At 37.7% G+C, this 21846-nt stretch overlaps 2 protein-coding genes across 6 annotated transcripts in view; one reads left to right on the top strand and one right to left on the bottom strand.

Moving 5' to 3' along the window:
• FAM186A (family with sequence similarity 186 member A) overlaps positions 1-19215 on the bottom strand; it is a 69415-nt gene extending 50200 nt beyond the window's left edge. The window contains exons 1-2 of the mRNA XM_045869054.3: positions 19116-19215; positions 16762-16940 (exon numbers count right to left, since the gene is read on the bottom strand). Of these exons, the coding sequence (XP_045725010.2) occupies positions 16762-16940; positions 19116-19134 (198 nt within the window). The 5' untranslated portion in view covers positions 19135-19215. The remainder of the gene's footprint in view (positions 1-16761; positions 16941-19115) is intronic.
• The window catches only part of LARP4 (La ribonucleoprotein 4), a 203806-nt gene that overhangs the window by 112209 nt on the left and 69751 nt on the right, over positions 1-21846 (top strand). For 2 of the 5 annotated variants that reach the window (XM_045873459.3, XM_045873458.3), the window contains exon 1: positions 20530-20691. The exons of 1 other annotated variant lie outside the window; for it this stretch is intronic. In XM_045873459.3, coding sequence (XP_045729415.1) covers positions 20674-20691 — 18 coding nt within the window. In that variant the 5' untranslated portion in view covers positions 20530-20673. Of the gene's footprint in view, positions 1-19192; positions 19390-20529; positions 20692-21846 lie in introns of those variants that run through there. 2 more of the 5 variants (XM_064591253.1, XM_045873462.3) reach the window with 2 other exon arrangements.

The following is a 21846-nucleotide window of genomic DNA, read 5'->3' as shown; positions in this document are numbered from 1 at the left end:
CTGTAGTGCCCTGTAATGCAGTGTCCCCTCTTTACCGGAACCTGGTGCTTCAGGGACTGTCTCCTCTGTGTGTTGCATGCACCTTGCTGTGTGGCTGAGCCACTTTTTCTTTGAGTTCAGTAGTCTGCAGTGGCTCTCTTTGCCTGTTGTGGGCAGTGTTTGGTCCCTGTGGTGCTAGTGGACCAATTGAGGGCTGCCTTGGGCTTGAGTTTAGTCAGACCAGGTGTTTGTCATAGATGCAGTAGCACCAGACTTCAGGGTGCCTTCCCTGTGTTGTCCCCTGAGAAGCTTTCATTTGTGGGTGGGATGTGCAATCAGACCAGCTGTCTGCCCCCAGCCCACTGCTGGGGCCAAAGTCTGATTGGTGTGTGTGGCTGTTTTTCCCTCTTTCCAGGGCAGGAGTCACATCAGAGTGGTGCTGGCCTCTGTTGGGGCTACTTGCACACTGCCAAGCATGTGACCCCAGTTTGAATATGCTCTAGTCAAGAGGTATTAGTGGGGGTGGATCCACAAAGTTCACAGGGCAGACTGCACAGTTTTAGCAAGATTTGCACACCATTGGTCCCAGAGAGGGAACTTGCCATGGCTACTGCCAGGACCAAGACTCCACAAAGCACACAGTTTCAGGAGACACTGTTGACAAGGTTTGTGCTCGTCTTCTGGGGGAGGGGACCTGAAGCACCAGTACTGAGTCAAGCCCAGCTGGAGAGGGAGGTCCCCAAAGCATGGGGGTGGGGTGGGGTGGGGCTTGGAGTAAGCAAGTTAGGTAGTGAATATCAGGGCAGTGCTGGTTCCCACAGGCAGCCATGTGTTTATGGGGGCTGTGGGGGGTGGGGGAGGGAAATAGTCCCTGCCAGCTCCTTTGTTCCTGGAGAAGTCTCCCAGTGCACCCTGCCCCTCCAGGACATACTCTTAGTAAACAAATCTCTTCCATACACCCCAGGCATCTTTCAAACTGCTGCTTCTGTGCTGTATCTCCATGGGCTATTTGTTGTTCTATCGCTTTAAGGGTGGGGATTCAGTTTCCTCTAGCCCTCCTGGCTCTCCCAGAGTGAGCCCACTGATTTTTTAAATTCCAGGCTTTGGCTGTGTCCCTGCAGCTTGGTAAAAATATATAAAATAGAATATAAAATAAAATTTTAAAAATAATAAAATAAAAATTAAAATATAAAAGTTAAAATAGAATAAAATATTCCAGGCTTTAAGTCCCACTGGTTAGAAGAACTCACGAAATTTGGTTTTCAAAGCCAAATGTTATGGGGAACCATCTTCCCTGTGCAGCCTCCCTGGTATAATAGTCCCCTTCCTCCAGGGGACAGTCCTGTGAATCTGTTTAGCTTCCCACTGTGTCTCCACCCTTCCTACCCTCTTCAATATGGCCTTTTCTCTACATTTAGTTGTGGAGTTTGTTCTGCCAGTCTTCAGGTCATTTTCTGGGTTCTGATATGTGTGTTACCTAGTTGTATTTATGGGACAAGGTGAGCTTAGCGTCCTCCTACTCTGCTATCTTTCTAGCAATCTCTCCCTCAGTATATGTTTTTATACAATCTGATTTACCACTATAGTAATGTTTTACATACCCTTCACATACTCAATAAATAAACTGTTAAAACCAACCAGTATATACAGTGACAAGAAATGGATGCAAACATTAACAACTGAAGTTAATTATATACAAATAAATAACATAATCACATAGGGAAGAAAAGAACTAGCTAGTAACTTTGGAAAACAATATCCTCACTGAATAATATAAGGTTAAATACAAAAGAATGGTACATAAATGCTGTACTAGTCACAAAATGTGTTTCTTGCAGGGAAATGAGTTAACAACTCTGAAACTACTTTATGTGTACACTAGAAATGAATGAATAAATATATTGTAGATAATAAGAACTGAATTTCTCACTCTTGTGAAAGAAGTTACAAATAAGGAACAGGAAAAGACTAAAATGAACCCTATGGTATAGGATTGGAATTTGACCTATCAGTATTAAGTCATGTTTTAAATATATACACAGAAAGATAAATGAATGTAGATGTGTATATATATGTGGGCTAATACATGTACATATACTTCCTAGCTCTCTATGTAAGAGGGCCCAGAAGAAATGACATCCCAGCAGTTGAACACACCTAGCCCCAGATCTTGGTTTCTAAACATCAATCTCCAATAAAAGGAACCATGGCTTTTGGAAAAGTCATTGATTTCAGGGTTGGGCAGGGAATATATAAAATGATCCTGGAACATCTTATGGTTCTAGATAGATAGATAGATAGATAGATAGATAGATAGATAGATAGATAGTTAGCCATTTGTTGAAAGAACACAGGAGTCAACCTGAAGGAGCTCCTAATGGCCAAATCTGGATCAAATGAAGCTAATAATAATAATAATAATAATAAACAACTATAACCCACAGGGTAGAATAAATATCTGTGAGTCTCTATCAATATAAGTTAATAAAGGGAAGAGGTAGCTCTTCTTTGCAGTAGAGTTCCAATTAATAAACGAGGAATAAGGAAATAGAAAATTACTATTAGGTAACATTATAGTAATGATTGTTGCAGGCAATATTTATCAACGAATTCCAAAATTAGTGGACAAAAGTTGGAGAAGACAGAACGTGCATAGTCTCAAAGTATCTTCCCCAAGATATTTATTAACTACAGAGGGAAAAACAGTAACTTCACAGCAAACAAACCATTTTAACCAAGTGATCAATGTTAACATTATGTCATAACACAAACCCCTGTAATAGGATGTACTGAGGACGCAGATTATTTATGGGGTATTTTTGCCCCCAGAATGCATAACCTCAATCCAATAATGAAAAATATTAGAGAAACCAAAATTAAGAGACATTTAAAAAATAAAATTCTTTGAAAATTTCAAGATCATGAAAACAATGAATGACTAAGGAAATGATATAGACTGCAGAAAACTAAGAAACAAGTAGGTGTTATATGAGACGTTGGATAGAATCCTGGGACAGAAAAACACATTAGTGGGAAAACTGGTGAAATCAAATGAGATCTTCAGTTAATAGTATTGTATCAATTTTATTTTATTTTTTTTTAAAGATTTTATTTATTTATTTATTAGAGAGCGAGCAAGAGAGAAACAGCATGAGAGAGGAGAGGGTCAGAGGGAGAAGCAGGCTCCCCGCTGAGCCGGGAGCCCGATGCGGGACTCGATCCCAGGACCCCGGGATCATGACCTGAGCCGAAGGCAGTCGCTTAACCAACTGAGCCACCCAGGCGCCCGTATTGTATCAATTTTAATTTCCTGATCCTGGCAGTGTACTATGGTTATGTAATATGTTAATATTAGGGGAAGCTGGGTTAAAAACATATGGAAACTGGTATTTTGTGGCTTTTCTTTAAGTCTAAAATTAATATGAAATAAAAAGTTTAAAGAAAAAAACTATTTTGAATTATTTACTACAGCTGAATCTAGGCATACCTGATTGACCAGCAATTCCATTCATAAGCGAAATGCATGCATATGTGCTCAAAACATATTCACAAAAATTTTATAGTGATATTATTTCTAGTAGACAACAACAGAATAGATAAAATCATAAAATGGAATGATAGTAATGAAAATTAATGAACTATAGCTTTATACAAAGAATCGCATGAACATAGTATTAAGCAAAAGAAGCCAAACGTTAAAGAATATATACTGCATGATTCCATTTATCAGGCAAAATCAATCTACAGTGTTAAAGATGAGGGTAATAGTTGTCTTTGGGGAAAATAGGGAGGTTTCTGTAGTGCAGATTATATATATAATTTCTGGGTTTGTACATTTCGTGATGATTCATGAAATTTTTCCAATTGTGAGTTTTTGCTTATGTTTATTATAATTTTTTCTAAGTTTTTAAAAGAAGAATTCAGCCTATGTTTCCATCCAAGATGAAGTTACAGGGACAAGATTCATCCTCTTATCTAAAACAATGAAAAGAGGGCCACCTAAAATGATTAATAGAAATAAACCCCAGAGCTCAGACAGGGAGGAGAAATATTTTCTGTTCCCAGATGGAGTAAAAAGCTTTGTTCATGTAACATCTGATAGAGTACTCAGAAAGGTTTTTGCCTCATAGTGGGGGCAAAATTAGCCATATAGCAAATGCTCCTATAGTCTCACCTAAAATATACAAAAGTAAAACTCAAAAGGATCAAAATACTACTACATAACCATATCCTAAAAGTTTGAAAATATTTATAGGATTAGGAAAATACCCAGCATCTAATAAGATAAAGTTCACAATATCTGACATCCAATAAGCAATATCAGGGAAAAGGAATGACATCAGGGAAGATGGCTGAGTAGGAAGCACAAGGAATCCATCTCTCCAATTAAACAACAACCATAATGGCAGTATATGTGATTTAATTAATTTGGGATTCTGATGTCTATTCAATGGCTTACAACTTTTAAGGGAAGGCTTGACCAGTAAAGTGTAATTTCAGCCTTTACAATAGTAGCAGGTATCCATTCCCCACCCTCCACCCCTGTTACGGGAAACATTCCTAGAACAGCTTACAAGAGCCAGGGTGGGCAATAAGAATCTTGTCTTCCAAGTAAGAGATCTGTCTCCTGATTGTGAACTACTGTTTCAGATCACAGAGGTGCAGATACAAAGGCAGGCTACCATTATTGCAGTCTCCAATGGGTGAAGCAGCTTTCAGGGCATTTGAAGAGATAGCTTCTGTCCTTTTCCTTTCAGTTTTCCTTTTTCTCCCCTTTGGGAACCAGACATTTAAAGATTAGGACATCCAAAAGCAATTGTATATTCAGAGGAATTTAGAAAGTCATTATGCATGCCCAGAAAAAGATGCAGGCTGACTCCTGGCACACAGAGATAAACAACAACAAAACAAAACAGAAAAGAAAAGAAAGGAAAAGAGAAGAAAAGAAAAGAAAAACCAAACAAAAGCCAAAAACCAACCAACCAAACAAACAAAAAACAATCCTGGGGGTGGGGGAGAAGGAGAATCTGATTTTCAGACTTACCAAATTATAAGATTCAAAAGTTCAATTTTCAATAACAACAAAAAAATCACAAGAGATACAGAGAAATAGGAAAATATGTTCTATTCAAAGGGAAAAAAATTACAAAAACCATCACCAAGGAAGAACAGATTGCAGTCTTCCTAGACAAAAACTTTAATAAAATAAATAAAATTATAAAATAAAATAAATTTTTAAATAAAATAAAACAACTGACTTAAAGATACTTAAAGAGTTAAAGGAAGACATGGACAAGGTCAGAAAAATTACATATGAACACAACAGAAATATCAGTAAAGAGATAAAAAAAACATAAAAAAGATACAAGAGGAAATTCTGGAGTTGAGAAGTATATCTGAAACTGAAAGAAAGAAAGAAAAAAAGAAAGAAAGAAAAGAAAGAAAGAAGTCTCCACTAGAAGGATTCAAAAGCATTTTTAAGCATGCAGAAGAAAGAATCAGCAAACTTGAAGATAAGACAATTGAAATGATAAAGTCTGAGGAACAGAAAGATAAAAGTGAACAGAACCTGGGGGATCTGTGGGACACCATTAAGAAAGCAATATACACATTGTGGGAGTCCATAAAGAAGACAAGAGAAAGCAACAGATTATTTAAAGAATTAATGGCTGAAAACTTCCCAAACTTAAGGAAATACATGAATCTACAAATTTAAGAAGCTCAATGAATCCAAGTGGGCTAAACTCAGAGACCCATGCTGAGACAAATAATAAACTGTTGAAAGCCAAAGAGAAAATGTTGAAAATAGCAATAGAGACACAACTCATCACATACAAAGGATTCCCATTAAGATTATTATTAGTAGAATTTTCATCAGAAACTTTGGAGACCACAAGTCAGTGGGTTGATGTTTTCAAAGTGCTGAGAGAAAAAAATGTGAACCAAAAATTCTATATCTGGCAAAATTGTCTTTCAAAAATAAGGAATTAAGACATTACCAGACAAACAAAAGCTGAGAAAGTACATCACCACTAGACCTGTCCCATAAGGTATGCTAAAAAGAGTCCTTCAGGTTGAAATTAAAGTATTCAAAATTCTGTGGAGAAATAAAGATCTCTGATAAAGGCAAATACACAGGCAATTACAAAAGCTAGTAGTATTGTAATTTTGATTTATAACTCCATTTCTTATTTTCTACATTATTTAAAATAAAAATGCAGGGGCGCCTGGGTGGCTCAGTCGTTAAGCGTCTGCCTTGGGCTTGGGTTGTGATCCCAGGGTCCTGGGATCGAGCCCCACATCGGGCTCCCTGCTCAGCGGGAAGCTTGCTTCTCCCTCTCCCACTCCCCCTGCTTGTGTTCCCTCTCTTGCTGTGTCTCTCTCTGTCAAATAAATAAATAAAATCTTTTAAAAAAATTGTAAAATACAAATGCATAAAAAACAATTATTAGTCTGTTTGGGGGCACACAATGTACAGATGTAATTTGTGACATCAGTAACTGAAAGGAGTGGGGACAGAACGGTATAGGGGCAAAGTTGTTTTATGTGATTAAAGTTAAGCTAGTATAAATTCAAACTAAGAGTGTATAACTTTACAATATTATTTGTAACCACAAAGAAAATATGTATAGAATATACACAAAAGGAAATGAGAAGGGAATCAAAACATTTCACTAAAGGGGCACATGTCTGGCTCAGTCAGCAGAGTGTGTGACTCTTGGTCTTGTGGTCATGAGTTCAAGCCCCATGTAGAGATTACTTAAATAAATAAAATAAAATAAAAACATTTCACTAAAAAAAAAATCATCTAAACACAAAAGATGACAATAATGCAAAAAATGAGTGGGGAAAAGATATAATGCAAAGAGAAAACAAATAACAAAATGGCAAAAATTTGAGTCCCTTGTTATTAGTAATTACTTTAAATTTTATGGATTAAACCATCTTATCAAAACATAACAATTGGCAGTCTAGATTTTTAAAAGCTATGATTCATCTATATGCTGTTTATAAGAGAGTCATTTTAAATATTTTTATTTATTTATTTGACACAGAGACACAGCGAGAGAGGGAACACAAGCAGGGGGAGTGGGAGAGAGAGAAGCAGGCTCCCCACTGAGCAGGGAGGCCCGATGTGGGGCTCAATCCCAGGACCCTGAGCTGAAGGCAGACGTTTAACGACTGAGCCACCCAGGCGCCCCTAAGAGACTTGTTTTAAATCCAAAGATCCAAAGGGGTTGAAGATGAAAGAATGGGAAAAGATATTCCATACAAATAATAACAAAAAGAGATCTGAGTGTCTATATTAAATATATCAGACCAAACAGACTTTAAATTAAAAAAAGATCACAAGAAGGTTACCCGGGTGGCTCAGTCAGTTTAAGCGTCTGACTCTTGACTTTGGCTTAGGTCATGATCTCAGGGTCGTGAGATCAAGCTCTGTGCTAGGCATGGAACCTGCTTAAGATTCTCTCTCCCTCTCCCTCTGACCCTTCCTCCTCTAAAAAAATATTACAAGAGATAGTAATAATAGGTTCAATACAGCAAGAAGAAACAGTTAAAAACATTTATGCACCTAAATAACAGACTGTCAAAATTTAAGAAGTGAAAACTGACAGAATTGAAGGGAGAAGCAGTTCTACAATGGTGGGAGACTTCAGTACTTCACTTTCAATAACAGAACAACTAGACAGAAGATAAGTTAGGAAATAAAGGACTAAAACAACACAGTAAACCATCTAGATATAACAGATGTATACAGAACACTTCATCAAACAACAGAATACACAATTTTCTCAAGTGCATGTGGGACATTCTCCAGGAGAGACCATATGTTAGGCCACAAAATAAATTTCAATATATTAAAAAATATATCATACAAAGCATTTTTTTCCAACCACAATGAGAAAAAGTTAGAATCCAATCACAGAAAAAAAAAACTAGAAAATTCACGTGTGTGGAAATGGACACATTCTTAAGCAGTAAGTGGGTCAAAGAAAATCACAAGGAACATTAGAAAATACATATGGATGAAAATGAAAACATAACATACCAAAATTTATGGGATGTAGCAAAAGTAGTGCTAAAAAGGAAATTTGTAGGAAAAAAATTTCTAGGAAGTTTACATGAAAAATATCTCAAGTCAATAACCTAACTTTACATGTTAAGGAACTAGAAAAAAATAATTAAAAACCCAAAGCTAGCAGAAGGAAGGAATCAATAAACATTAGAGCAGACATAATAAAAGAGTAGAGAAAAACAATGAAACAAAAGTTGCTTCTTCTAAAAAGAACCAACATTGACAAACCTTTAGCTAGACTGACTAAAAAAAAAAAGAGAGAAGACTTAAATTATTAAAATTAGAAACCAACATGGGGATATTACTACTGATTCTACAGAAATAAACAGGATTATTAGAGGGTGATATGAATAATTGTATGTCACATGCCACCCAACTGGATAGCCTAGATGAAATGGAAAGATTCCTAAAAGCACAAAACATATGAAGACTGAAATACAAAGAAATATAGTATCTGAAAAGACTTCTAACTATAAAGGAAAACAAATCAGTAACAAAAAACCTTCCAATAAAGAAAAACCCTAGGCCAGATGACTTCACTGGTGGATTCTACCAAACTAGAGAGTAGATACGTCCCTGATAGGCCAGTGAAAGTGTATTGAAACTGCTTCTGGTGGTCCTTATTGACAGGTATGAAGTAAAACCATTTGTCAGATCAGTAGCTACATACCAGATACCAGAGGATGTGTTAATTTACTCAAGCAATGAAACATCTGGGACACAGCTGCAGTTGGAGTTACCACTTGGTTAGTTAATTTTACAATAATCCACTTTTAGTCTCCAAGATCCATCTGTCTTCTGCACAGGCCAAATAGGCAAGTTGAATGAAGAGATGATAGGAATCTACACTCTTGCATCTTTCCTTGATGGTGGGACTTATCTCTGCAATCTCTCTAGAGATGCAGTATTGCTATTGGTTTACTATTTTCTTAAGTAAAGGAAGTTCTAGTGGCTTCCACTTGGCATTTCCCACCATAATAACCTTTACTCCACAGGTCAAGGAATCAATGTGAGGATTCTGCCAGCTGCTGACTATGTCTATTCTATCTGTGCATTTCAGATCTGGTGAAATAAGGGTCTCCTTCAGAACACACACGGGAGCTTTCAGGTCATTCATGTGGTGCTTGAGCTAGAAAGTCAAACCCCTGAGCTCATCCTTTTATTCCCCCACTTTATTCAGTGACATTAGGAGCAACCAACCAGTCTCATTGTATTTATTAGTTTGCCAAAAATGTTTGAAAGTATCATATACACAGTTACCCAGATTCCTGCTTCTTATAAGCAGTTGATTAGGAGTATCCAATAGTGATATTTTACGTATCTTAATTGACAGACCATGCCAAGGACTATCAATGCTCTCTTTAATACTGGAAATGGAGTCATTCATATCTTTAAGTCTAATCAGATTAGAAAGCCAATTCTAGAAATCCTAAACCCAATTCCGAAACCTTATCCTTAAGATTCTGTTTCTCCAGAACCACTCTCTCTATACCAGAATCTGTGTTAGTAGTATTAGTCAGGTTTCTCCAGAGAAACAGAAACAATGGGATATATATGTACACAGGTAGATAAATATATATGAAGATCTATTTAAAAAATACATATATATGTGTGTATGTGTGTATATACACACACATATATATATCTCTATACATATATATATATATATATATATGTATAGAGATTTATTATAAAGAATTGGTTCACATGATTATGGAGGCTAAGCAGTCTCATGATTTTCAGTTGCCAAGCTGGAAACCCAGTAGAGCCTATGGTATAGGTCCAGTCCAAAAGTCAGCAGGCTCAAGACTCAAAAAATGCTAATGTTTCAGTTCATATTTGAAGGCAGGAAAAGACTAATGTCCCAGCTCAAGGAAGGCAGGGAGGTAGAGCTCCCTTTTTGTTCTATTTAGGTTTTTAATTGATTGGATGAGACCCACCCACATTAGAGAAGACATTCTGCTTTACTCAGTCTGATTCAAGTTTAATGTCATCCAGAGACATCTTCACAGACTTACTCAGAATTTTGACTAAATGTCTGGGCACGCTGTAGCCCACTCAAGTTGACACATAAAATTAACTATCACAACTATCAACACAGCAAAAAGCCAATACACAGAATGGAGGAAAATATTTGCAAATCATATATCTGATAAATGGTTAATATCCAGAATATATAAAGACTTCCTAGAACTCAACAAGAACAAACCCAGTCCCAAAATGGGCAAAGGATTTGAATAGACATTTCCCCAAAGAGTGTATATACATGGCCAACAAGCACATGAAAAGATGCTCAACATCACTAGTCATTAGGGAAATGCAAATCAAAGCCACAATGAGATACTTCACACCCATTAAGATGGCTGTTATCAGAAAGGAAAAAAAAATAACAAGTGTTGGTGAGGATGTGGAGAAACTGGAACCCTTGTGCACTGCTGATGGGAACATAAAATACTGTAGCCGCTACAAAAAAAGTAAGGCAGTTTCTCAAAAAATGAAAAATAGAATTACCATATGAGCCAGAAATTCTACTCCTCTAAGTAAATAGTGTAAATGAAATAATAAAGGTCAGTGTGGAAATCAGTAAAATAGAACACAGAATTAAAGAAAATCTGTGAAATCAAAAGCTAGTTCTTTGGGGCTCAGTCGGTAGAGCATGTGACTCTTGATTTGGGGGCTGTGAGGTCAAGCCCCAACTTAGGTGTAGAGATTACTTAAAAATAAAATCTTTAGGGGCACCTGGGTGGCTCAGTCAGTTGAGCGGCTGACTCTTGATTTTGGCTCAAGTCATGATCTCAGGGTCCTGGTGGGATCAAGCCCTGCATCAGGCTCTGCGCTCAGCTGGGAGTCTGCTTGAAGATTTTCTCTCCCTCTGCCCCTCCCCTTGCTCACTCGCTCTCTAAAATAAATAAATAAATCTTTAAAAAAGTAAAATCTTTTTTTTTTTTTTTTTAAGATTTTACTTATTTGTTTGAGAGAAAGAGAGATCGAACACGAGTTGGGGACAGAGGCAGAGGGAGAGGGAGGAGCAGACCCCCGGTGAGCAGGTAGCCTGATACCAGGCTCAATCCCAGGACCCTAAGAGGCAGACATGTACCGACTGAGCCACCCAGTTGACCCCCAAAAGTAAAATCTTTAAAAAAAAGTTGGTTCTTTGAAAATAACAATAAAATTGATAAACCTCTAGCCAGATAGATAAGAGAGAGAGAGAAGACAAATTGCTAATATCAGAAATGAGAAGTGATATTATTACAGATTCTACAGATAATAAAGGGATAATAAGGGATTATTATGAACAACTTTGGGCCAATAAAATGATGTAAGATAAAATGGACAAATTACAAGACACAAACTGTGAAAGCTCACTCAAGAAGACGGATAACCTGAGGGGTGCCTGGGTGGCTCAGTTCATTAAGTGTCTGACTTCGGCTCAAGTCTCAATCTTGGGGTCCTGGGATCAAGCCTTGCATCAGGCTCCCCGCCCAGTGGGTAGTCTGCTTGTCCCTCTCCCTTTGCCCCTCCCTCTGCTTGTGCTCTCTATGTCTTTCTTTCACACAAATAAATAAAATTTTTTTTAAAAAAGAAGACAGATAACCTGAATAGCTGTACAATTTTTTAGAATTGAATTTCTAGTTTAAAACTTTCCCATGAGTTAAACCACAAGTCTAGATGGTTCCATTGATTATTTCTCCTACCCCACCCAAACACTTAGTGGGTTTCTACTAAACATAAAAGGAAATGCCAATTCTCAAAAAGTCTTACAGAAAATTGAAAAGAATAATTCTGAGTCTATAAAGCTAGCATTAGTCTGATGCCAAAACCAAGGTATTAAAAGAAAACTACGGACTAATATGTTTTATAAACATAGACACAAAATTAACAAAATTTTAGCAAATTGAATACAAGATAATAAAAAGAATGCTACATTATGAGTAAATGGAATTTATCCAAAAAATGCAAGGTTGGTTTATCAGTCATAAATCAATGTAATTCCCTATTTTAACAGATTCTAAAAGACAAAACAAACAAACAAACATGACTATCCCAATAGATGCAGTAAAACCTTTTGATAAAACCCAGTATCTATTCCTGATTAAAAATATCAGCAAGGTGGGAAAAGAAGAGAATTTCCCCAACTTGATAAAGAATGCCATAAAAAAATATACTGCTACTATCATACTCAATGGGGGAAGACTGAATGCTTTTCCTTAACATCAAGAAGAAAGCAAGGATGTTTCATCACTTCTATTCAACTTTATACTGGAGTTCCTTGACTACTCAGTAAATTAAAAAGGAAGTTTATTTATTTTCCTCCCTCCCCCCAAAAACAAATTTGAAATGCACACAGATATGAAAAGGGGAATCAAACTGCCTCTTTTAGCATATAACAGGGTTGTCTATATAGAAAATCCCAAAGAAAGTATGAAGAAAATCTATGAGGACTCATAACTAGGTTTTATTATACAAGATGAACACACAAAAATCTATTGTATTTCTATATATCAGTTGTGAACAATTGAGAATGGAAATTAAAAAGCAATACTATTCGCAATAGTAAAAAAATATGAAATACTTAGGGACAAATCTAACGAAAGATATGCAAGGCCTAGCACTTCTGAGAAAAAATTAGACCTAAATAAAAACAGAGATATGCTGTTTTCACAGGTCAGAAGACTCAAAATTAAGTTCTCAATTCTCCCCGAATTGATCTATAGCAGCAGGCTTTTTCCCCCAGTAGAATTTGACAGCCTGATTCTAAATTTTATATGGAAATGCAAAGGGAGAAAGCAGTGTAGATAGAGACAGTTTTTAGGTTATGAGTGTTTGAGTGTGTCACGCCAGAGAAAGAAGCCCAAGAAGAGGAAATGAGGGTAAAAGGAAGATGTGAGAGAAGTTGGGCATAATTGAAAAACAACAAAGTTGGAGAACTAAAAGTTTATGATTTCAAGAATTATCATAAAACCTCAGTAATCAAAAAACAAACAAAAGACCAAAAACCCTCAGTAATCAAGACATTGTAGTATTAGCATAAACATAGATAAATAGATCAAGAGAACGGACTAGAGAGTCCATAAATTCATACATATATGGTTAATTAATTTTCAATAAAGGTGCAATGCAATGCAATGGAGAAGGGATGGTCTTTTAAACAAATGGATCTAGAATAATTGTCTAAAAAACCCCACAATATCTCAATCAATATCTGATATCATATACAAAGATTAAGACAAAATGAACCATAGACCTAAATGTAAAATTCCTAGAAGAATACATAGGAGAAAATGTTTGTGACCTTGGGTTAGTCAAAGTTTGCTTTGAAAGAAAGAAAACATTGATAAATTGGACTAAGGAGTTTTGTTCTTTGAAAGACACAATTAGTAGAAAAAGACAAGCCACGGAATGGGAAAAAATATTTGCAAATCACTTATCTGCTAAAAGTTGCAATCAAAATACATAAAAATACTCAAAACTCAATAATAAGAACCTAGACTTATAAGCTTTTAAAATATGGTCAAAATATTTGAACTACCAAAGAAGACATACTGAGTGCAAATAAACTTGTGGAAAGTTGCTCAAAATCATTAGTCATTATGAAACTGCAAATTAAAACCACAATGAGATACTATTGTATACCTTTTGGAATGGTTAAAATTAAAAAGACCGACAACATCAAGTGTTGATAAAGATGTGGAGCAACTGCAAATCTCATATACTGCTTGTGGGAATATAAAATAGTATAACCACTTTTTTAAAAGTTTTAATTTAAATTCCAGTTAGTTAACATACAGTGTAATATTATTTTCAGGTGTACAATATTATCATTCCACGCTCCCACAAAACACCCGGTGCTCCTCACAAGTGCACTCCTTATTCCCTTTCTCTATTTAACCCATCCTCCCACCCACCTCCCCTCTGGTAACCATCAGTTTGTTGTCTATAGTTAAGAGTTAGTTACTTGTTTGCCTTTCTTCCCCACTCCCAACCATGTTCATTTGTTTTGTTTCTTAAATTCCACATATGAGTGAAATCAAATGGTATTCGTCTTTCTCTGACTGACTTATATCACTTAGCATACTACTCTCTAGCTCCATCCACATCGTTGCAAATGCAAGATTTCATTCTTTTTATGGCTGAGTAATATTCCATTGTATGTGTATACCACATCTTCTTTATCCATTCATCAGTTGATGGACATTTGGGCTTTTTCCATAATTTGGCTATTGTTGATAATGCTGCTATAAATATAGGGGTGCATGTATCCCTTCAAATCAGTATTTTTGTATCCTTTGGGTAAATACCTAGTAGTGCAGTTGCCGGGTCATAGGATAGTTCAATTTTTAACTTTTTGAGGAACCTCCATACTATTTTCCGGAGTGGCTGCACCAGTTTGCATTCCCACCAACAGTGTAAGAGTTTTTCTCTTTCTTGGCATCCTCGCCAACACCTGTTATTTCCTGTGTTCTTAATTTTAGCCATTCTGACAGGTGTGAGGTGATATCTCATTGTAGTTTTGATTTGTATTTCCCTGATGATGGTATTGGCACAAAACTAGACACACAGTTCAATGGAACAAAATAGAAAACCCAGAAATGAACCCACAACTATATGGTCAATTAATCTTCGACAAAGCAGGAAAGAATATCCAATGGAGAAAAGATAGTCTCTTCAATAAATGGTGTTGGGAAAACTGGACAGCAACATGCATAAGAATGAAACTGGACCCCTTTCATATACCATATACAAAAATAAATTCAAAATGGATCTGAAGACCTCAATGTGAGACAGGAATCCATTAAAATCCTAGAGGAGAACACAGGTAGTAACCTCTTTGACATAGGTCTCCTGAGCTAAGGGAAACAAAAGCAAAAATAAGGTATTGGGGCTTTATTAAAATAAAAAGCTTTTTTTAAAAGATTTTATTCATTTATTTGACAGAGAGAGAGACAGCGAGAGAGGGAACACAAGTAGGGGGATGGGAGAGGGAGAAGCAGGCTCCCCACTGAGCAGGGAGCCCGATGTGGGGCTCGATCTCAGGACCCTGGGATCATGACCTGAGCCGAAGGCAGACGCTTAACACCTGAGCTACCCAGGTGCCCCAAAATAAAAAGCTCTGCACAGCAAAGGAAACAATCAAAAAACTTAAAGGCAACCTACAGAATGGGAGAAGATATTTGCAAATGACATATCTGATAAAGGATTAGTATCCAAAATATATAAAGAACTTATAAAACTCAACACCCAAAAAATAAATAATCCAGTTTAAAAATGGGCAAAGACATGAATAGACATTTTTCCAAAGAAGACATCCAGATGGCCAACAGATGTATAACCACTTTTTAGAAGTTTGGTAGTTTTGTTTTTTTTTTAAGATTTTATTTATTTGACAGAGAGATACACAGCGAGAGAGGGAACACAAGCAGGGGGAGTGGAGAGGGAGAAGCAGGCTTCCCGCTGAGTAGGGAGCCCGATGTGGTGCTCAATCCCAGGACGCTGGGATCATGACCTGAGCCGAAGGCAGACGCTTAACGACTGAGCCATCCAGGCGCCCCAAAAGTTTGGTAGTTTTTAAAAAATTGAACATTTATATACTGTGTGACCCAGCCATTCCAACCTAAGTATTTATCCCAAAGAAATGAAATGTTTATATAAATATGTCTATAAAATAAGTCATGAATAAATATACAAATATTCATAGCCAATTTCGTTTTTGGGGGCAGAGGGTGAGGGAGTAAGAATCTTTTTTTAAAGATTTTATTTATTTGAGAGAAAGTAGATGCTGTATGATTCCACTTACATAAAATTATTTTAAAATGCAAAATAATCTATAGGGACAGAAAAAGCAGATTGGCAGTTGCCTAGAGATTGGGGTGGGGGGGTTGGGAAGGGTATGTGGGAAGAATTGTAACTAAGTGTAAGGAAACTTTTTGGGGTGACGGGTAAGTTCATTATGTTGATTGTGATGAGGTTTTCACAGGTGTTTATATATATCAAAACTTGTATACTTAAAAATATATACAGCTTATTATGTGTCAGTTATACCTCAATAAAGGTGTTAAAAGCAAACACCAGGTTACTGTTGTTAGTTGTGGGGAGTTGGAGCAGGAGTAAGTTTATTTGGAGAATGAGAAAGTACAAATATTTAGCACTCCTTAAACATAGGAAAAAACTTACTTGAATTAATTTCTTTTAACCTGATTTTGTTGTATTCTGAGAGAACAGAACGCAGTATACCCTTAATTGTTTGGAGTTTATTGGATTGTTGTATTATTCAAGCTTTTGTTCATTGTCCTCGGGTTTCTACTGGTCAACAAATCCACCTTCCAGAGCTGGAATTCAAACCAAACTATATTTCTTCATGTTAAAGCTATTTGATAAAAGTTTAGTTGAGAACAAATGAAAACTATTGACTGAAATTAGATATCAATATTAGCTATAGATTTTTATTTTTCTTTCTTTCCCAATCACTCAGTAGCACATGTGATTTATTTCTTAAAAGGCTTAATTAATTCTGATAGGAAAGTAAAAGAGACTAACAAAATTGGAGCATGTTATCCACAGAGTCAGGTGAAATTGTCATTTGAAATTAAAGTTACCTCAAACACAGTCAAAGATCATGAAAATAAAATGAGTTCAAAAAATGTAGCTTATCATTGAAGGTTAAAAAACAGTTGTAATCTGTAAACTTTGCATTGACGACCTACCTCTCTGGCTCGATAAAGCTGTGCTTGCTCGATCCTAGAGATGACATTCTGTACTGCAAATGGGATCTCCAGCTGAGGGACCCCTGATTTATAAAGGGCTTTTCTGGACATGATGGAATCCTCAACTTCTTTTTCTGATTCAGATTCGCCGTCTATCCCACTTTGCATTTTGATAAATCCTATGAAAAGTTGAGTGATTTTCTTTTATTTCTTCTTTTTTCACGGAATATAGGCAAATGCTAAGAAAGGTGTCCACAAGGAAGCTAGAAGAGGTCTTTCTGCTCCCAGAGGTTGTGGTTTACCCTGATTTGTTGCTAACCATGGTATTCCAGTCCTGGTGATGTCATAGTAGATCCATTGTGACATCAGTGACTCAAACATCTCTAGAGTGCTTACTATATGCAGAGAACTAGGCATTCTATCTATATGCTGTGATGGTAGGGGGGAGGGAGGGTAGGAAATAGACAACAGGAACGCTAAAAGAAATAGAAGATATAGCCTTGCTTAAATAAGCTTATAATCTAGGTGTTAGAATTCAAGATCCAGTATATCAAATGTAACTCCTGATTCTTCTCTCTTCCTGAGGTTTTGCTTAAGAATTTTAAACCTGTAATTGACTAGTTGTGTTACAATGCCCTCAGCTGCCCCTCAACTTGTCCTAGACATGTAATAATTTGGAAACTATTATTTGGATGAAGATCACACTCTTTGCACTGCCTAGTTATTCATTTTTCCAAGGAACGTGACCGAAGAAGGTTTTGAAATTCCATAGCTGGCTGGAGAAATTGAAGGGAAAACTGGACGCTGCTTTGTTACTAAGAGGACTACTCTGGGCAGCTCCTTTGATTGCAGAGGAGGTGAAAGGATTTAAGACACTGGAGCAATTAAAGGATAGGGTAGTTTTGTTAGCTGTGTAGCTTTTTTATTTATTAAAAAATATGAAACGGTACAGAAAGTAATATAACAAATAGCCATGTGCCTATCACATAGAATGAACAAATATTAACATTTTGTCATATTTGCTTCAGAAATTTTTTTTTAAGATTTTAAAAAAATTTATTCATTTGAGAGAGAGAGAGCATGCGTGAAAGCATGAGCATGAGCAGAGGGAAGGGTCAGAGGGAGAGGGAGGAACAGACTCCCTACTGAGCAGGGAAGCCCCATGCAGGGCTCAATCCCAGGATCCCAAGATGATGACCTGAGCCGAAGGCAGCGGCTTAACTGACTGAGCCATCCAGGCGCCCCTGCTTCAGAAATTTTTAAATAAAATAAAGCATTAGAGATCCCTTTTGGTGTTCTCCCTAGACTCCTTCCTTCCCCTCTGTCCCTTTACAGAGACAATGACAGTCATGAATTTGATGTATTTATGTCTAGTCTCTGTTTATATAGTTTTACTACAGGTGCATGTATTCACAAACTACATAATATCATCTTTTAGGTTTTTGACTTTATACAACTTCCTATGTTGAGTTCTTATTGTAAACTTAGTCCTATGTTGAGTCCTTGCTAACTTGTGAAGTTAAACAATTTATGTATTTCAGTCCTTCAGAGAATGGGAGACAGGGGAACATAAAGTAGTTGCCTTTGAGAAATGAATCAATATAGAGAGAGCAAATTAAATATTCTCCCTTCTAATATCTCATTGTCTAAGTTAACCCCTCCTCTGTGTTCCCAAAACACTTTGTAAACTTCCTATTATAGTACTTATCTCACTGGAATGTAACTATTATTTGTCTCTGTCCATTAGTTGGTGAACTTCTCAAAACCAGAGGCTGTGTTTTAGGGGTTTTGTTTGTTTTAAACCTTTGACATATTCTTCCTCAGTTCCTCCTCAGAAATTTTCCAAAATTTGGATATTCATTATCGTTTCAGACTCAATTCCTATGGAAACTTAGTTCTAAGCCCCAGAATACTTTCTTTTATTGTTAATTGCGTCCCCTCACACCCAGTCATAAAAATTACTCCCTCCTTTTGTACAAATCACAATTAAGTCCATTCAGGGAAGTTAAAAATGTTTTCTGAAAGGACCGCAATTAAGAATTATTTTGGTAAATGTTAAGTTTGATTAAAATATCCATCATTATCCAGCATTTCTTGAACTTATCAATTAATCTGTTTAAGTACTTTTTTGATAATATTAGATTGTGAGATCCTTAAATAACTTTCATTTCTCTTGATTTTTTACATTGCTTATCCCAGTAGGCATTCACAAAGCAGCCTGCATGCTTGTCAACTAAACTAATTTAGCATTATTGTGCTCTCTCCCTCTCTCATATTTTTTATGCAGCATGGGATTCATCAGCAACTGGAAATGAAGGCTTTTTTAAAGCAAAATTTAAAAGCTCCCTCCTTACCTTTCAATTTGGCAAGCATTTGTTGAGTGATACTACTACTATGTGGCCACCATTATCTTAGAATGTGAAGAATATACTATAGGGCACCAGTGAAGAAACTAAAAAACGAAAAAAAGAAAATAATTTAAGATAGACTATTCAAGTGCTAATAAGGGACATGAAGAAGAAATCTGCGGGGAGCAGTGTCTTTGGGAAAACCCTATGGAGAGAGAAAGTTGATTGACAAATGAAGGCATTCCAGATAGTGAAGACACCTTGAGCCATGGCTTTGGAGGTGAGTGTTGAGTTTTGTCTTTCAGGGGAAAGGTGAGGAGACTGGTTTAACTGAGATGAAGTAATGTTGAGTGTACTGTAGATCAGATTAGGGAGAGGATGGAACACAAATACCAGGAATTTGATAGAGAAATTAATTTGGTATTCAAGTAAACAAGTGAGTAGATTCATTAGAGATAAAGTAAGGGAGATTACATGGGATCAGAATGGTAAGGTCTTGAAAGCAAGTAACAGTTTGGTGAAAATGAAACCTTTAATTTAGAAAGATTTTTGAAATAATAGAATGGGAAAAATCAGTGGAAAAGATCAAGACATAATTATTTCAAAAGATAAGTGTCTGAACTAGGATATAGAAGTGGGAGTGATAGGGAAGGATAAAGCTTACTAGGTATTGCTGAAGATAATAAGGAATTTGGATCATCTAACAGAAAAGTATAAAGACCATTTTTAAATTTTTGTTTTTATTGTACTTCATTTGAAGTGACAGTGACAGAACATCACCATATTAAGTAGCTTAGATGTGGGTACCTGATTTAAGCGAACACAGGGCAAAGTTCTTTAAAGGCGTTTTTAAGGGAAACCTGCACTTCTAAAGGGCTCCTTCAACTGTAAAATGGGGATAATATCTATTGCATGCGGTTTTTAAAAGATTAATTCTCATAAAATACTTAGAATAATGCCAGGCACATAGTAAGCATTCAATATACAGCAGCTGCTATTAATATATTTACTGTAACTGCTACTCGCTTTTTTTCTTCTCTACTTTTCTTCTCCGAGCCGCCAAATTTTCGGAAGGATTGGGCGTCTGTCCAGTACACTTCACACAAGCTCGGCTTTTCATCAGATCTAGATTTTGAACTATGAAAACTGCGTAATTACAGCAGTGGTAGCCCGCCGTTTGGCGAGGGATAAAATGCGTCAATAAGATTTTTACACACCCCCGTGGTACAGAATGGTGCTTTCCTCTGATCGCTTCCCTCCTCCCCCCAGGACTGATGATAGTACCTCCCATGCTGCCGCTGGAAAAGGTAGCGCAAAAGTTGAGCGCGACGAGGGGTTTCTCTTCTCCCGGAAGCAATTGTTCTCTAGAACCGGAAGCAGTTGCTCTTTCAAGGGAGGTGGGACTGGGCGGGTCAGGCCGCAGCGGCTGACGGCGGGGGAGGAGCCGGGTCCACTGCCGGGTGGAGGGGCCAGGCGAGTGTCCTTATCCTAGCAATTGGGGCTCGGGCCTGTAAGCCCGTTGGAGTCGCGGCGGCGAGAACGATTGGGCTGAGCGGAGGAAGACATGTTGCTCTTCGTGGAGGTGAGTGGACTTGGTAATGTCGTCCTGCTGTGAGGAGAGCAGGAGTGGAGGCGCCGGCCGGTCCCACCACCATGTGACTTTCCAGGCCGTACACGCCGCGGAACCGGCAGATAGGCTGACACAGCACCTGGGCCGTGCAGGCCTGCGGCTCCACTCTGCGCTCTCACAACACTTTAAGAACCTGTGGGAAGTGAGGGCCGTAGTGGGGGAGAATTGAAGGTGGAGAATCCAGGCTTGTCTGGTGTGAGGTGCGAATCAGAGGAAGGGGAAAGTGTCCCATATGGACCTCCTAGAGGAGGCACACAGGCGGGGGGGTGGGGGGGAGCAGGGCGGGGGCGGAGTCTGCAGAGAAAAGGGTAATCAGGTGGGCGCGTTGGGCGGGGGGGGGGTGGAGAAGCGAGGTCTCGCGGGGCCCTCTGGGAGGGAAGCAAGCAACATGTGGGGCCGCGGAGGAAGGAAGGTGAAATTCGGTCTAAGTGTGTTGAAGAGAAAGTTGAAAGCTGCATTTTAGCAACCCCCACCAAATTTTGTTTGGTCCCCGTCCCTAAGTCTCTGGAACGTTCTGTGGGTGGAAAGCGAATTACTGTGAACGGAGGAGACGCCAGTAGGCTTTGGAAGCCTTGAAAGGCACCGCTTTGACCTTTTGTAAAAGTTACTCAGGCAGTGGCTCCGTGATGAGGGTTTGGCTTTATGGACGGATAAAAGCCCTTATACGAGGAAAATTCCAAGAATGAGAGAAACCTAGTCCGAGGAAAGCCGGGTTTGTTGGTTTTTTTTAAATATTACTTAACAGAAGTACTTTTAACTGGAACGTGTGCTGCTGGCCTATTTTAGTTTTAAAGGTAGTGGATACCTACCTTACACAAATACGAGGTTTAGTTTCTCTTATTTCTCTTGTGTGCAGTGAGCATCAGCTGACTGCCTGGCTAATGCTTTGAGTAGATTCCAGATCATATTGTTCTTGAATTGTGAAAACGTCAAACCAGCAAAGCTGCAACTTCGCAACTTGGCACTTGTTAACTATGCCCATAAAAAGAATCTTTTCAATGAGGGAAGGAATTTACAGGTTGTATAATGGATCGAGAAGCCAGGGCCAGTCTATGGCAGGTTCTCCCCCCCCCCTTTCTAGGAGGGAGGGATGGATTTTACTCCGTA

This window comes from Mirounga angustirostris, unplaced genomic scaffold, assembly GCF_029215605.1.
Source record: "Mirounga angustirostris isolate CCGP_5_RB_7025 unplaced genomic scaffold, mMirAng1.0.hap1 SCAF_5, whole genome shotgun sequence".
Taxonomy (NCBI): domain Eukaryota; kingdom Metazoa; phylum Chordata; class Mammalia; order Carnivora; family Phocidae; genus Mirounga; species Mirounga angustirostris.
The sequence above is the reverse complement of the archived record's forward strand: the minus strand, read 5'-3'. Positions and strand labels throughout refer to the sequence as shown.